The sequence below is a fragment of the Phalaenopsis equestris genome, unplaced genomic scaffold, assembly GCF_001263595.1.
Source record: "Phalaenopsis equestris unplaced genomic scaffold, ASM126359v1 Scaffold001038, whole genome shotgun sequence".
Lineage (NCBI taxonomy): Eukaryota > Viridiplantae > Streptophyta > Magnoliopsida > Asparagales > Orchidaceae > Phalaenopsis > Phalaenopsis equestris.
The window spans coordinates 230,241-246,846 of NW_018165477.1; the positions used below are offsets into that span (position 1 = coordinate 230,241).

General features: G+C 33.4%; 1 protein-coding gene across 1 annotated transcript in view; it reads right to left on the bottom strand.

The window, feature by feature from the left end:
- Window positions 1-16,267, bottom strand: part of LOC110032848 (molybdopterin biosynthesis protein CNX1) — a 59,629-nt gene extending 43,362 nt beyond the window's left edge. Inside the window, exons 1-2 of the mRNA XM_020736617.1 lie at window positions 16,023-16,267; window positions 7,900-8,026 (exon numbers count right to left, since the gene is read on the bottom strand). Of these exons, the coding sequence (XP_020592276.1) occupies window positions 7,900-8,026; window positions 16,023-16,208 (313 nt within the window). The 5' untranslated portion in view covers window positions 16,209-16,267. The remainder of the gene's footprint in view (window positions 1-7,899; window positions 8,027-16,022) is intronic.
- Window positions 16,268-16,606: the final 339 nt, after the last annotated feature.

Consider the following 16,606-nt stretch of genomic DNA (forward strand, 5'->3'; position numbering starts at 1 on the left):
TACGGTAATCTTTCTTATAAATTTTATAAATGAATTATAAAATGTCATTTATTCTAAAACAATATCAAATATATTATTTGGAAGTATGCATGCACTAAAATTTTTAAATGGGGATTTCTTAGATTTATGAATGGGATATATAATCATTTCATTCAATATAAATTTATTCTGCCAAAATTCAAAAAAAAAAAATCATCAAAAAATTGTGCCGAAAAATTATTATTTTGAACTTAAAGGGCAAGCTCTTTTGAAAAATTAACTCTTTTATTTATAAAATATCATTTACTTTAAAATTTTAAATGAAATATTTTAATTAAAATTACCAATCATGAAATTTTTATAGAATAGCTTTTTGCATTTTGAATGGGCTATGTCAATATTTTTGTAACTGAGATTTTTATATCAAAAAATAAATAAATATGTCCATCGTAAATTATCAAAACAAATAATCATTTAAAAGTTGCCGCCGCTTATAGAGGCGATAAATTGCCGTGCATGTAAGTTGTCATCGTTTTAAACGGCAATAATGTTGCTTTATAATTTTTTTAATAAATGTCGATTACTTAATTCAATCTCATGTTTGTCATTTTTAAAATTTATTCAATACCACGTTACCATCTTGGAAGGTCTAGCGGATATAAATCACTAAAGCTATACTCAAACAACAAAGATTATTAGCTAAGTTTAATTGCATATAATATTGGTTTACACAACTACATGAAAAAATAATCTACAATCATGGATAGATCCCCTACAATAGGAGTTACACATGCAAGTAAATACTAAAGAGCTAGTTTAAATTTCGTTTCACAATAAGCTCTAAACTGCGGGTGTGCAAAAGAAGATCACGGAGCACAATCTAACTGGGTTACATTAAGAGAAGCTTTTGGGGCACATGTTATAAGAAAACATCATGAAAATTTAAAGCTAACAATTATAGAAAAGAAAAAAATAATGGTTTTTGTGATAAAGATTTGAGCATTTAGTAGCAAAAAAATTCCAAATAATTGACTATTCCTTAGTGGTGATTTAAACAAAATATGTAGTAAAATTAGAAAAAATGGAATTCAAAATGATCAAATCATACAAAGTGCTAGTAATTGAATATAATATCATATGTATCAGGCTCTATTTCAACTCCTCTCAATTAAGCAGGAGGCAGGCAACCCAATTAAATACATTTCACACCAAAAATCATTTTTAGATCAAGAGGTTAGAAAGCCAATCTGTCTAAATTGTCACAAAACCTAAAATTGATTACATGGTCATCAAATAAATCCATCAAAACTATTATTACGAAGCATGCATAACTAAATTCAACCAGAATAAAATGTGGAACTCCTAATCAACATCATATAGATAATTTAGTCATATCGGTCCTCTTCAATATATAACATAGACAAGTTTTTACTTAGATATATCAGAAATGTACAAAAAAAACACTGAAATGATAGACGAAACTTGATCACCTTACTCAGGCCAAATTTACTCTCTTCACCAACCCAAAACAATAGCCAAAGTAGGTCTAATACAGCATTCAAAATAAAAGGGAACATGAGTATCGCTATCCATAATCATAACTAGCTTTGTGCAATAAATATCAAATCAAAACATTATTTGGTAATTTAACAAACAAATGGCTCAATCATAAACAATAAAAAAGGTCCAATAATTTAAATTATTATATTAGTAAAATGCTAGCATCAAAATATCACTGTTCCTTTCATTTTATGTTCTCATTTATACTAGTCGGTCCTAGAAGTTTTAAATAATGATCGTCTGGATTTTGACACATATAAGTGGCCTGAACTAGAACCACTCTACATCATAAGGTCATCATTAGCCCGTCGGTATAATCACAATCATTGATATGGGCCTCTTGCTCCAAGCTAATGCTTGAATTACTCCACCATACAATTATCCAAAGTCAAGCAACTCTTTTGGGCCATTAAGAGCGACTAAACTAGGAGTTTTACCCCTCTCTACATAGGACAACATGACTTGCAAAATTCCACATGAAATGAACCTTTAAAAACTTCCTTGTAACATTAATATCATAAAACATTTAAAATATTCACAGAATTACTATGAGCATACTATCAACAATCTGCATTAAAATGTAACTTAAAACAAACAACATATTGTAGGCTATAAATACTGTCTTTATAAAAATCAGCTGTATTAAAAATACATCAAGCCACATAAATATGCATCATGTGCACCTGGTTAATTGAATATGCATGATAAATCATGAGACTTGGGATTTCTTTAGGGAATTTCTTTCACTGCTTTGATTTTAGACCGCTATTATTCGGTAATCTAGCCGTTGCTTTCAAGTTGTTTTCTGTGAAAACCTGATAAAATCCCGAACGAAATCTGAGAAGATCTTAGATGATTTAATTAGGACAACTTACGAAACTCTTTATTAATTTATTCCCTTCCTGTTCTATTTTATTTTATTTTTTATTTTAGAATATTTTCTTTCATAATTTAGGTTAGATATATTTGCTAAGTTTGTACACTATGAGAGTTGCTTGCCCTATATATATGTACCCTACATATGACAAATAAAATCAAGAGAATTATTCCTCTCCAAACCAATTTTCTACATATTATCAAAGCCGTAGGAAACAAACCCAAAGTTTTTTTCAGCCGCCGAGGCCTCTGCAGCAGCCATCCAATGTCGAAATCTTCCCTGCACTTACAGGCCTTCCGTCAGAGCTTCTCCCTACAGCTTCCAATGACGGAACTCTTCTCCAACCCTCCATGCATGCCATCCTGATCCTTGGTATCACAGCAAGCAGTTGCGGTTGTTGCTCCCTACTTTTTGTTGGCTTCAAAAGGAAAATAGCAAGGATCTTTCCTAAGAAAGGTATAACGCCCAAAGTTCAAGAAATTAGATGAAGTTCGGCAATTTGGAAAAGTATGCCAAATTTTTCATCTCCCAGAATTCGATCAAAATAATTTTATTAAATTCTAAGCATGAAATCGAACAATTCCATATAAAGCCCCATGCATGAATTGTTAACGAATTGGGAGATGTATAATATTGATATTATACGTTTAATAAATTCAATTAAACTTTAATTAATTCTAATTCCTCTCATAATCCGGCAAGAGCATGGTTCACAACCAACATATCACTCTATATTTAGTTTGATTGGGGCCTTCTGAGCTTCGAATCCCTCTCCTTCCCGAGATTTCGTCTCCTCTCTCTCAACCTATCCCTCTCCTTGTTCGACCTCACCACGTAGAGCTTCCCGCGAAACTCCCGCAAAGACCTGCAACCTTGCATTGTAGCAGGACGGTTGAGCTACAGTCAGGGAAGCCGCACGGTGCAATTTGAAGCTCTGAAGAGGTATCAGTCAGTATGAATTTCTCTTCCTCGCTATTCTAGACCTTCATTTCTTCCTCGCCCTGTTGTTTTGACATTTACCTCATTTTTCATGTTTTTTTTCGTTTTCGATAGTCGTCGTGGGCGTTGATCTTATGCCAGAAGCGTCAAAAGTAATTTGAAAGTTTTCATACAGGTTATAACACAAAATCAAAAAAGTGAAGATTAAGGTGTTAGGTATGAGAGAAAGTGAAATTGGTGGCTTTAGAAATTTGAATTTATACCAAGAAGACCTTTTAAGGTATGGGTCGGCACCAAAAAAAAAGTTGAGAGAGTTGCCCATAGGAAGTTGTCGGTTGCCGGAATCTAAATCCCGTCGCCCGCTTCGGAAGGACGTTTAATTTACATATAGATTTAAGTTTAGAAAAATATGAAAATCAAACTGACCACATATTTTTCCCACATATTTTTCATAGTTTAAATGAAAGAGAGTTTTACCTCAATTCCTGTATCTATCCAGAAGAATAAACATAAGACTTGAGGGTGAGACTCGATCAAATAAACTAAGAAAGTTATGACATCCGTTTGGTCTGCAAAACCGTTTTATTTGCCGACAAATTCTCCTATCCTATTTACAAATTCTCCTATTTAATATGAAAAATTAAATATGGTTTATTTTAAGCTGGGATTGGAAAAGTTTCCTATAAGGGCAAGCCCCTATAGTTAATTACATCTTAGACAAATGTAGTCACCTAAAAATACTCTCGATAAAAATTAGAAAAAATTATCTTCAAGGAGATCAACAGGATAGGACCTTTCAACGAAATCGGACAAAGAGGTGTGCACAGGGGAATAGTTCAAACTTGGAACATTTATTATAGAATGGAGATCAACAGGATAGGACCTTTCAACGAAATCGGACAAAGAGGTGTGCACAGGGGAATAGTTCAAACTTGGAACATTTATTATAGAATCCAAAGAAGAAAGAACTAGGACATGTCACAGATCCAAAAAAGAACCTCGGTGACTTCCCAGCCTACCCTATGGTTTGGCTTCAGTTTCGAGGAGAAATTATTCAAGTGTTTCATCATGTCAATTATATTTAATTCGAGCTTACATTCGTATGAAACGATCACACAAACAACCTGAAAGATATGAGAATTTAGGTCGTGACGAACGACAACGTCAAAATCCTAAAATGAGTTAGGGCTTAGATTGCACAGTAGAACTGTACAAATGTCTAACGAAAAGTTAAGAACTATGTTGCACTAGGCAAACAACCTCGAAATCATATGAATTATTGTTTAATTATAAACAAGGAAGGAATGGTTTAGCTGAGGAAGACATGTTCTGCTGTTGAAGATGGTCGTGCTGCCCATCGCGCTAGCTCCAAGTTCTTTGTCTTCTTTGTCGTGACGAGTTTCGAGTTTAAGTTTTCTAGGATGTCAGGTTATGATGTCAAATCAAGCAGCTCTATGGTTATAGTTCTTTAAACATTCTAGGGGAACAGGTTGAAGTTGTACAGTGTATAGAAAGACAATAGAGTATGTAGCACAGGACAAATAGTAAAGTATGCAGTAAAGAGAACAGTACAACATGTGGTTTAAAGAAAAAATAGACGATACAGCAGGAAAGTGATTACAAGAAAGTAACATGATGTAAACATAAAACAAACCTGCATACCTGGGGGATCCGATGTTCCTTAGATGTAGCTGATGCAACATGTACAAATAACAAAAATTGAGAAAACAGGTTGAAATGCATTATATAAACGAGAGCAAGGAAGAAAAGAAACGTCACCCAGAAAACCCGATAAAGGATGGTAAATGACCCGCGATGAAAAACTCGGGAAAAATCAACGAATAATCCATGGCGAAAAGCTCGAGAAAATCGACGGATAAGAATTCAAATAAAATCATCAAAAACCTCGGGAAAATCCCGGAGAAAAGACTACGAGTGTTTTATCAACATCATCATCATCATGGTGGTGATAATAATCGGAAGTAATCTGCTCCCATAGAAACACTGATCTATTCACAATACTAAATGCTATAGTGGAAGAAAAGTATTGATGGCGAAAAAGAATATAATTACTATATATAGTTGCGGCTCTAAAATTATTATTTTCTAAAGAAGAAACCCTTACCAAATTTCATTCAAGGCTTTAAGAGTCATTCTTACATATTTACGATTAAAAATAAACTAAGTTTGAACGGAAGAAAGTAAATAATAATTAAAAGTAAACCAAAGTACTAAAAGGATCAAATAATAGAACCAGCCATTGTTTGTGAACATCTCATGAGCAAGAAATCAAAAAAAGGAACAAGCATTGTTACATGGTCAATCACCTCATCACAAAATTAAGGAGCTATAATATATGTGATCAACTGATAAACATGGATGCTTTATTCCAGTAATTTTTGTTCATCTTGCCTTATTTTCTATTCCTTTGGAGGATAAATTAGAGTAGGTGTCGGGATGCTTGCATTTAATATTTTATGTTCTACATGAATAGCATGTTTTTCATTACTAATAAATTATATTTTTTTATTTATATCATTAAATCATGAGAAAAAACAAAATAAGATCAAGATTTGTGAATTAGCTCTTAGTTATTAAATATATCCACATACGCACATGCGCACGAACACAGATATATATATATATATACACACAATATATTTGTGTGTATGTGTGTGTATTTTTTTTCTTTTTTTGAGAAAGCTCAAGGGCTAATATATTAACAAGAAAGAAGGATACAAATAGATTGTGTGAGAGGGCTCAAGCATGGCACTCTACCCACACGATAAATAACACATGCAAATGGTTCCAAAAAAGGAAATACAGAAAAATAAATAAGAGCCCAAAAAAAAAAACCAGAAGGCCAAAACACGTAGTATCAGGTTGCTAGAGAGCGACCCAATTTCGCCATGCCTCTGACTCTAGTTCTAGGAAAGGAGCTAGCTAACAAATTGGTAAGATGAGTGTCATTGTCAGTAGTAACTAATTTATGCCAATGTATCGTCCAATAAGTTCCTGAGCTCGAGTTGGCCCTCGAGTCGGCCTTCATTCTTCTTCTTCCTCCTGGAATAAACCTGTCCTTCCTCATCCGAAGACTGGCTCACAAGGTCAGTGGATTGGTCTAAAGTGTGTTGGACATGTGTAAGTTGTTGAACATTAGAAGCGAACATTAGAAGCAACTGAAGCAACTACTTGTTGTACCAGCTGATTTTTTATTGAATCAAAGGAGCACTGTAGTGTGTTTTGGCATGTGTCTTCTTCAATAACAGTAAGTAGTATAGACACATTTGGATCTGTACTTGTATTATGGGGAGATGTTTCATGGGACTCCAAAGTACCATGCTCCAAACCAGCAGCTGGAATAGAGTGTTCAAAAGTAAGAGCATCCAGAGGTAGAACGGATTAGGTATGGTGTTCTTTTTCAGAAACTGCGATGTTGGACAGAGGGTCATGTTGCACCTTCTTAGCAAAAATGGTAGGTGGCAAGAAGTCTACCCCTAATCCAGTATGAAAAGATTTTTGAACAGGTTGCTAATTTTTAGCAATATCCGACCTTAGATGAGAATGCAAGCGATAGCAGATAGTAGAACTGTGGTCAAACATACTACAATAAGAGCAATAAGGAGGGTGTGGTTCTATTTCAACATTTTGCCAATACCATTTGTGAGTGGTTACAATCCATATCTCATTCAGAGCTGGTTGAGTGATATCTCTCTAAACTAATACACAAGTCACAGAGGGTCTGATGACAGCAAGCGTAGGACTATCAACCTTGAGGGACTTACCATAAACAGTTGCTAAGAAATAGAGAATTTTTAAGTTGAACAGATGTAGTTTTAACCTCGAAAACTTTATCCAAACAAAAATGATAGATGACTCCACTTTTGGATCAAAATCGACGGTCCACTGCAGCATTTTCATAAATCAGTTGTCGATTTTGATAGCTTTATGAGAAAATAAGAGTGTAATCTGCATCGTAAGATAACTGAAATATATATATATATATATATATATATATCATATTGCACAAAGGTTATGAAAGTTCATTACAATAACTCCAATTATTGTTCCTTCTTCCTAGACCTGGAAATAGCTGTATTTGGATCCCTATGCTTCAATAAATGAATTGATATGAGGCAAAGTAAGTTGGTAGGCAGCATATGTGGCATATTTAATATTCTACATTGCATTGAACAAGTACTCTTACTGACATTATCATCATCACCATCAACATTAGCTTATGCCAGCTATTTAAGGTCGGCATTAAAAATCTTAATTTTAAATTTATTCATGTTGAATATTACTTGAGATCAACCCAAAAAACACCCTTCATAACTGGTTACCTCCCATATTTAAATAAATCTCTTCATTTTACAATGTTTCTCGAACTCCTAAAACTGTTAGGCTACTGAAATCTCGTTTATCAATGCAGGCACAAAGATAATATTAAGGTCATTCTAACCAAAAAAAATGATGAGTTCTCGCCAGGTCTTTGGCTAAGACATAGAAAATTGCTATTCAGCAACTTGTCATAAAATTATTACCTCCAGTTGTCACATATGCTACTGTTCCAGGGGTGACTTCAATACCATCACCATCATTACCAGCTCTTGATTCAACAATTATTGGATATTCACCAGGTCCATCTGAAGCCACTACAGCATATCCATCCTGCAATTTCATTTTCAAAAATAGTAAATAGCAAATGTTAAGAGAAAGAAAATATCTAAAAAAAGATGAAGCTATTTCAAAAATACCATACCCCCACGAGTTTTAAACTACATCGAAAATTTCCAAACATAGATTAATAGAGCAGAATTTATAAAAATTGATATGTGATCCCCATCATCACCACAGAGAAAGTGATAATAAAAGATCCTATATTTAAATGTGAGGTACCTCAGGAAATCATGTAATTGTTGTTAAAGAATTGTTTGATTTCATCATCATCATTAGTTTATCCCAACTATTTGAGATCGGAGTAATGAATTCCTTGTTTTCTATTCATACTTACCGAGTGTTGTCTAAACTGTAATATTCATCCTTCAAATAACATCTGACTGCTACCCATGAAATCTTAGGTCTTACCCTTTAGTTCCTAATATTCTGACACTAATTTTATCAACACATCTAACAAATGAATTTTCTATCCTTTCACGGCACATATCCAAGCCAGCAAATCCTATTTTCAATCTCCTTACTTCAATAAATGTCCCAATCTTTCCTTCAATATAATAATTCCTAATTTATATTTACTAATTTTGGCGCACATCCATTTTAACATTTTTATCTCTATTGCACTCATCTCTGATATCAATGGTATTTTTACATTCGAATTTACATCCCAACAATCTAATGCATACAGCATCAGCCTAAGTAAGCCTATATAAATTTTACGTCAAGGTTTTGTCTAGTAAAGGATTTACAACAAGATTTCAGCTAAATCCTGTCAACTGAACAATTTGGACAAGTTAAATCCCCATATTTCCCCCATTTTCAAAGTCCCAATTTTAGTAAATCTTGCTATTAAGGGGATTACTAAATCCGGAAATGCATTCGTGGAAACAAAACAGAACGCTCACCGTTCTCAATAGTTTCGGGTAGCAGTGGAGCAGTAGGAGGAGAAAGATAGGAGTTTCGATGGTCATTGTACAACGCAATCCCATCTTTACCTTCCCAATAGCCCTACTTGCGCGGCTTTGTCCACGAAGGCGATGTTTTTAGGTGAAATCGGGAAAGAGGAGGGATGTAGACGATAGTTTTGGGCAGGAGAGGGGAAAGGAGAGATAAGTTTATGATTTTAATTTAATTTAATTTAAGTTAATACTTGTTAATTTAATTGATTAATTACTAATAATTAACTTATATACTATCAAATTAATTATAATTAAATAGATTTACATGAAACACTAACAATTAATTAATAAAAATAAATTACATGTTTAAAATTTAATTTTTTTAATGAAATTTTAAGTAACTATTAGTTAGTATAATAAATAATTAATGAATTATTATTTATAAAATGTTAAACTATTGCTTAATAAATAATTAGTTTAACAAGATTTTCATTATAATCAATTATTTTAGTAAATAATTAATTATTGATTAGCATAATTAATAATAAAAATTAACTTTACTTTAATTATATTTAATAACTAATTTTGTTATGGAATGCATTAAATATATTGGGTGTATCTTAGAAAGTGTGTATATTAGAAAGATTGATACTAGGTAACCTAATTAGAGGAAATCTAATTACAGGAACTTTTTTATATTAAAAATATTCCTAATATATAAAAACATGAGTTTATATAAATATGTACCATATTCTTTCAATTGAATAATAAGAAGTTTTTCTCATTTTTGTAGTTGGAATCGTTCATCAACATCGTTTGCATGGTCTAAATCATACGTATGGATCTGAGCTTCATATTTCTCATTAGAATCGCTCGTCGGTGTGTCTGTGTGGTATGAATCACATATCTAGAATGCTCGTCTGCATTTGTTGAACAATCGTAATGAGTCGTAGGTATTTCGTCGTCTCGGCATCTTCCTGCAATCGAGTGCATCTATCGCGAGTTGTTTGTCTTTTGTGGCATCATTCTTCTATGGCGCCGCCTTCCTCTTTGTGATAAGTGTTGTTCTCTTTCGTCGCCTTCTTCGTCCCTGTGTTAGGGGTTCCAGGACTTGGCCCCTTCTTCTGTTGTCTGAAAGTCTTCTCCAAAGCAGTCTTCTTCAAGATCACTATAGATTTCACTGGCATTTGAACCGGTATCATTCGTCACTGACAGCTTATTGACAAATGGCGGGATTAGGTGATTCGGTCCCTTTCAATATTTGGTGATAATTATGGCTAGTAAACAGAAACATGTTGTGACAATCTTATCTCTTCAATGGCTAAAATTACTAATGAAAAGTTAAATGGTGAATGAAAAAGTTAAACTCAACTTAAAAAGTATTTCCATGAGAGTCGGCTCATTGAGAATCTCCCAGCTGAGGCTGATTTGAATTATTTGGAGTGGATGAGAATTAATGCTCAATTGTTGATACAAATACAGAACTCTATCGAACCTGATCAATCAGGACATATTACTTATTGTGAGAGTGTTAAAGATCAGATGTAGGATTTGACATTTGTGTTTTCTGGAAGAGAAAATATTTCTCGAATTTTTTATGTATGCATGAAGTTATATAGAGTTGAACAACAAGATCAATCAATTGACACGTATCATATGCACTTTAAACGTGTTTATGAAAAATTGAAAGCACTATTGCTCTTTTGTACTGATACTCGGATTCCACAAGCATAAAAAGAACAAATGGTCACTATGAGTTTTCTAATTGGCCTCAACTTTCAGTATGAAGGTGTCATATCACATATCCTATGTGATCCTGTAGTTAATAATCAGAGGGAAGCCTATACTAGATTGTTATGTACTATTACATCTGAACAACAGCCTAGTGTTTTTGTTCGCCAAAAAAATAGACATCAATAAAACTTAATATCATGACAATTATGGAAGTGGAAGTCCAAATTTTAGAAATCAAAGTTCGATGGTAGTTTAATACTACTACTATAAATCTGGTCATACAAATAAAAAATGTCAGAAGCTGCTCAAAAAGAACCAGAAGACTTCTAGATTACAATCAGCTCAAATGATCACTGCTAATGAGGCCTCCCAAATTCAGACTCTCGATATTTTGCAACTGAATATGCTAAATTCATCCAATTTTAGAAATTATCTAAGAAATCTCCCTCTATCACTACCCTTTTTGAGTTAGATAATAATGATATTTGTCTTCTTTTCTCTTCCACATAATGGGTCATTGATTTTGATGCCTCGGTTCAAATAAAAGGTAATCAAGAACACTTTTCCACCTTTCATAAATATTTTTCTTCTGTCATTTTAGCAAATGGATCTATCTCTTATGCTCTTAATTCTGGTGCCATTAATGTTACACCTACACAACCTTTAAGATGTGTCCTTAATTTACCTCAACTCTCTTTTATCTTTAATTTACCTCAACTCTCTTTTAATATTGTCTCCATAGGAAGATTATGCATGTTCATAATTGTTATATCTTATGCTTTCCTGACTATTAGCTTCTTCAAGATCATATGACAGAATATTATTGATAAAGTACGAGAATCAGAGGGGCTATATATTTTGGATAACAAACTATCTCAACCTATAGTTTGTTCCAGTATCTTATCTCAGTTTGAGGTCCATTGTTGATTAAGGTATTTATCACAATCAATACTAAAAGTATTATATCCTCAATTTCAACATTTATCTTTAGATTGAACCCGTGTCAATTTGCTAAAGAACATCATTTTATTTTGTTCCCATAATTGATGATATAGTTAGTTATAGTTTTCAATTAGTCCATTTTGATGTATGGAAATTTAGTCCTATTTTATCTAATAAATTTTGATAGTTTATCACTTTTGTGGATAATTTTTTCTTGTATGACTTATCTTTACATTATGAAATCTAATTCCGAGTTACTGTCATATTTTCAAACCTTTTGTGATGAAATTAAAACTAAGAATTTAATGTTATGATTCTGAGAAGTACCAATATCAAAGAATACTTCTCTGTAATTTTTCAGACATAAATAACATAAAATGGGATATGCTTCACCAGTCATCGAGTATCAATACTCCATCCTAAAATGGAGTAGCTAAAAAAAAGAATAGACATCTTCTTAATATAGCTAGAGCTCTTTTGTTTCAAACTAATGTACCCATAATTCTAGGTTGATGCAATTTCTACAATATATTTTTTGATCAATCAAATGTCTTCTACTGTTTTACATAATCAAATACCCTACCTAGTTCTATTTTCAACTATCTATTTCTTTCCCATTGAACAATATATAGTTGGGTGTACTTGTTTTGTTCATGACACTCATCCACAGGTTTCTAAATTGAATCCTAAGCCATTAAATGTCTTTCTAGGATACTCTCATTTACAAAAATGGTATCGACGTTTTTCCCTTCTCTTAAATAGGTATATGCTCTCTGTTGATGTCGCCTTCATGAACAAACCCCATACTTTGGTGTATAGTCATTGTCTAAATCCTCACAAGATTCTGATGAGTTGCTAATATATAAAATCATTAATTCAGCTCCACTTCCATGACCAGCGCCTCGGCATAGAGCACCTATCACTAATGTATGCTCGAGAAAACCTCGTCCCATGATCCAAGTCCGGCAGCAATATCTTCTTCTTTAGTGGATTCATCTCCTAATAATCTCAAATTACATATTGCTCTATAAAGAGGTAAACGCCAATGTGCCTATTCCATTTCCTTTTGTGCAAACTATGATCAGTTTTCTTCTACTTCTTGCTCATTTATTGTATCCCTTGACTCTGTTGAGGTCTCGTGATTTGTTCAGCAAGTTCTATCCCATTCTAAGTGGTGGGTAACAATGTTTGATAAAATGAATGCCTTAACTAAAAATGAAACTTGGTAACTAGTTGAATTACCCTCTAACAAAAGGTTATTGACTGTAAATGGGTCTTTGCAGTTAAGTTTCATTTTGATGGATCTGTAGTTTGCCTCAAAGTTTGGCTGGTTGTTAAGGACTATGCTCAAAATTTATAGATATGACTACTTGGACACATTCTCTCAGGTAGCTAAGTTGACTTCAGTTCGCCTCTTCATATCCTTAGCTGCAATGAATAATTGACCTTTTATGCCAGCTTGATGTGAAGAATGTCTTTTTGAATGTTGATCTTTTAAAAGAATTATGCATGGAGCAACCTCATGGGTTTGTTATTCAAGGGGCAGTCTAGGAAAGTGTCATCTTTGGAAGTCATATATGGATTGAAGCAAAGACCCCGGGCATGGTTTAGAAGATTTTGTCAAGCAGTATAAGAGTTTGGGATGCAGAAAAGTAAAAGTGATCGCATTGCATTCTACAAGCATTCTGCTTCTGGGATTATTTTGTTAGTGGTGTATATTAATAACATTATTTTTAATAGAAGTGATGTTGGGGAATCTTATCATTGAAATTATTTCTCTAAAAATAGTTCGTTACTAAAGATCGGGGTTCCGTAAATAATTCTTGAGGATTGAGATATCAAAGAGCTAAGAGAGTACATTTCTATCTCAACGGAAGTATTTGTAAGAAGAAACAAGAAAATTAGGGTCAAACCATTAAGTAGTTCAATGCTTCTCAATCGACAACTTACCAATGATTGAGAGTATTTTAGTGATCCTAAACGATATTGGAAGTTAGTGAGAAAATTAAACTATCTCACAATAACTTGTCTTGACATTGTGTATTTAATTAACATTATAAGTTAGTCCATGTCTTCCACCATAGTCCATCATCGGTCAGCCCTGGAATAGAAAGTATGTTACAATAAAGGAGCTCCTAGAAAAGTGATTATATGTCAGAATCATAGGCATAGAAATATTGAATGTTTCTCTGATGTAGATTGAACAAGTATCAAAATTGATTGGAGACCTATTATGGGATATTGTGTTTGTTGGTGATAATTTGGTCTCATGGAATATTAAGAAGCAAAATATAGTGTCATGATCCAATAAAGAATTTGAGTATCTAGCAATAGCACATGCTTCAGGCGAAATGATATGGGTCTCACAATTCCTGACCGAAATAAATTTTAAGATGGTGGTTCTAACAAAGTTGTGTGATAGATAAGATACATTTATATTGCTTCAAACTTTGTCTTCCATGAATGAACTAAGCATATTCAGATAGATTTTCATTTTGTTCGTGGAAAAATTCAACAAATGTTGATTTATACAATATACAAAAAATTTAGGAAAAAAATAGATAAAATCTTCACAAAGACTATTAAAAGAGCTCGAGTCATTTATATTTATAACAAGCTGACCGTGATAAATATTTATGCTCCAGCTTGAGGGAGAATATTATGGAAAGTATTAAATTTAATGGGTATATATTAAGAAGTGTGAATATTAGGAAGATTGAAATAAGATAACACAATTAGATGATGTATAATTACAGAATCTTTCTACATTAGAAATATTCCTAATATATAGAGATAGGAGTGTATATGAAGTTTCCTGTCACAATTTTCTATCTTAGTAATGAAATAAACAGAATGTAATTATGTTTCCATATCTAACAAACCTAATAGATTTTTAAATATTGGCAAAAGTTGCCAAATAAATTTAGAGATTTAATTGAATTTATTAAATACACTAACAAATATTTTTGGGATTTAACCATTTCAGGATTTGATAAATACATATTTACAAAATTTAACAAATCCTAATAACTTGAAACCCAATAGTTGCCAAACAGCCCCTAAATCTCCATGATATCCTCTAGTCACACAAAACACCCAAGGCATTTCACATATTCAATCATAAAGACTTAACTCAAAAATATATATCATAAAATAATGCATATCTTCATTCATCCAAATAATAAATTCAATATAATTAAATCTATCACACCTCTGCCACATTATCTCCTAATAATTTGAATGATTATTGTTATCATCCTACCCACTAAATTAATACACCATCTACTCAATTTCTATTCAATTAATTTCAAGGCTTCAATCTTATAAATATTTCCTCATCTCTGCTAATTTTTATTGATTTAATGAATTTGACACCAATAAAAGAATTTGTTTACAAATATAAAAATTATTAACTTGGAGATAAAATCTATAGCAGCGACTGTACTTCATAAATAAGTACGGTTGAACCCTAATTTCCATAGCTTGAATTCTATGAGTTATAATCATCACCTCATCATCTTTAACCTTATCCTGAGTCCTTTTAGTTTCCTAAACCCAAGATTTTGGGTCTTGATCATCGAATAAATTGGTAATGAGGGAAACAAGCTACAAGAGGTAAATTTAAACTCACCAAGTCATTGAGTCATGCTACAACTCGTTTACACTCTCATAGAGCTGTCCAAAACACATAAATTTTGTATATACTTTCTAGCATCCATCTCAACAAATATTCTCACCGATGTGTGTGTGTCTGTGCATGTGTGTGCGCGCGTGCGTGTGCACGTGAAACCAAGGCAACCATATAATGAGGAGGACAATCTTTTTTTTAAAATTGACATAGGTGGCAGTATCTCGGTCTATAGTGACCCCGGAAAACGATTGACTGACTCAGACCGTGACTTGCTCGGATTAAAATTTGTGAAGCTTACATGGAGATTAACAGAGAGCAAACAGTTTCTAAAGTTAAGAAAAACATTAGGATTCTGTAAAACTAAACATTCTGACTAAGATTAACAGAGAGCAAACAGTTTCTAAGGTTAAGAAAATCATTAGAATTCTGTAAAACTAAACATTCTGATTATAGAATTAATGACTTAACAGGATTGCATAAATTGGAGTTCATCAAAACGTAGTTATAACCAAGCAACCCCTTCAAATTTAACCTTGTTAAAAAAATAGAAGTTGAAACTTATTTGCTGGCCAATAACTCATAATGCTTTCGATCAACAGAAAAAAAAAAAAATCAATATATAAGTATGGAAAATGCAAGTGAAAAGGGGGGAAGTGATGAGTCGTTGCACTAACAAGCAAGAGTACCAAGCGGCAAGTACAGTTATGGTGTAAAAAGAGTAACAAAACCAAATCAAACTTTTCTGAAAAGGAATGCGAAGGAAGAAGGATGATGATTAGAAAACCTTGACGGAAGCGCGATAAGGAGGGAGGGGATCGGGAGCGCGGATGTCTTCAGCAAGCACTAGTCCGAAAGCGTCTACAAGGGGAACGCTCACCGACGGCAGACGCGCCGCCGCGCGCAGCACCATGGCCAATGCTTCATTTACGGGTATCATGCCATCAGTTGGCGCCGCCTTAGTCGAACTCATGACGGTGGTGGCTGCTAACTTTTCTCTCTTCCTCAATTATCAGCTGCACAGTGAAGAATTTTAGGTTTGACGCCGGAACCACAACGTTAAATTGAGGCATGTTTATAACGCGACCCAACCCTAATCTGGCCCCAAACAGTTAAAAGTTAACAACGCGCCTGAAAGAAAGTTTATTTCATCTGAAAACCAAACGACGCCCGAGCGAGGAGAGCACGGAGCACCTTCATTCGATCTTCATTCTATCTTTAGGATTTTTGAATCAGATAAACTTAGGGTTTTAGAGTTGTTGTTGGAAACCGAAGAGAGCCCAGTGAGAATGGAGACGGAAGAGCCCTTGATAATGGAAACCGAAGAGGAATCGACAATGCAGGCCGAGAAACGCAAGAAAAATGAAGGGA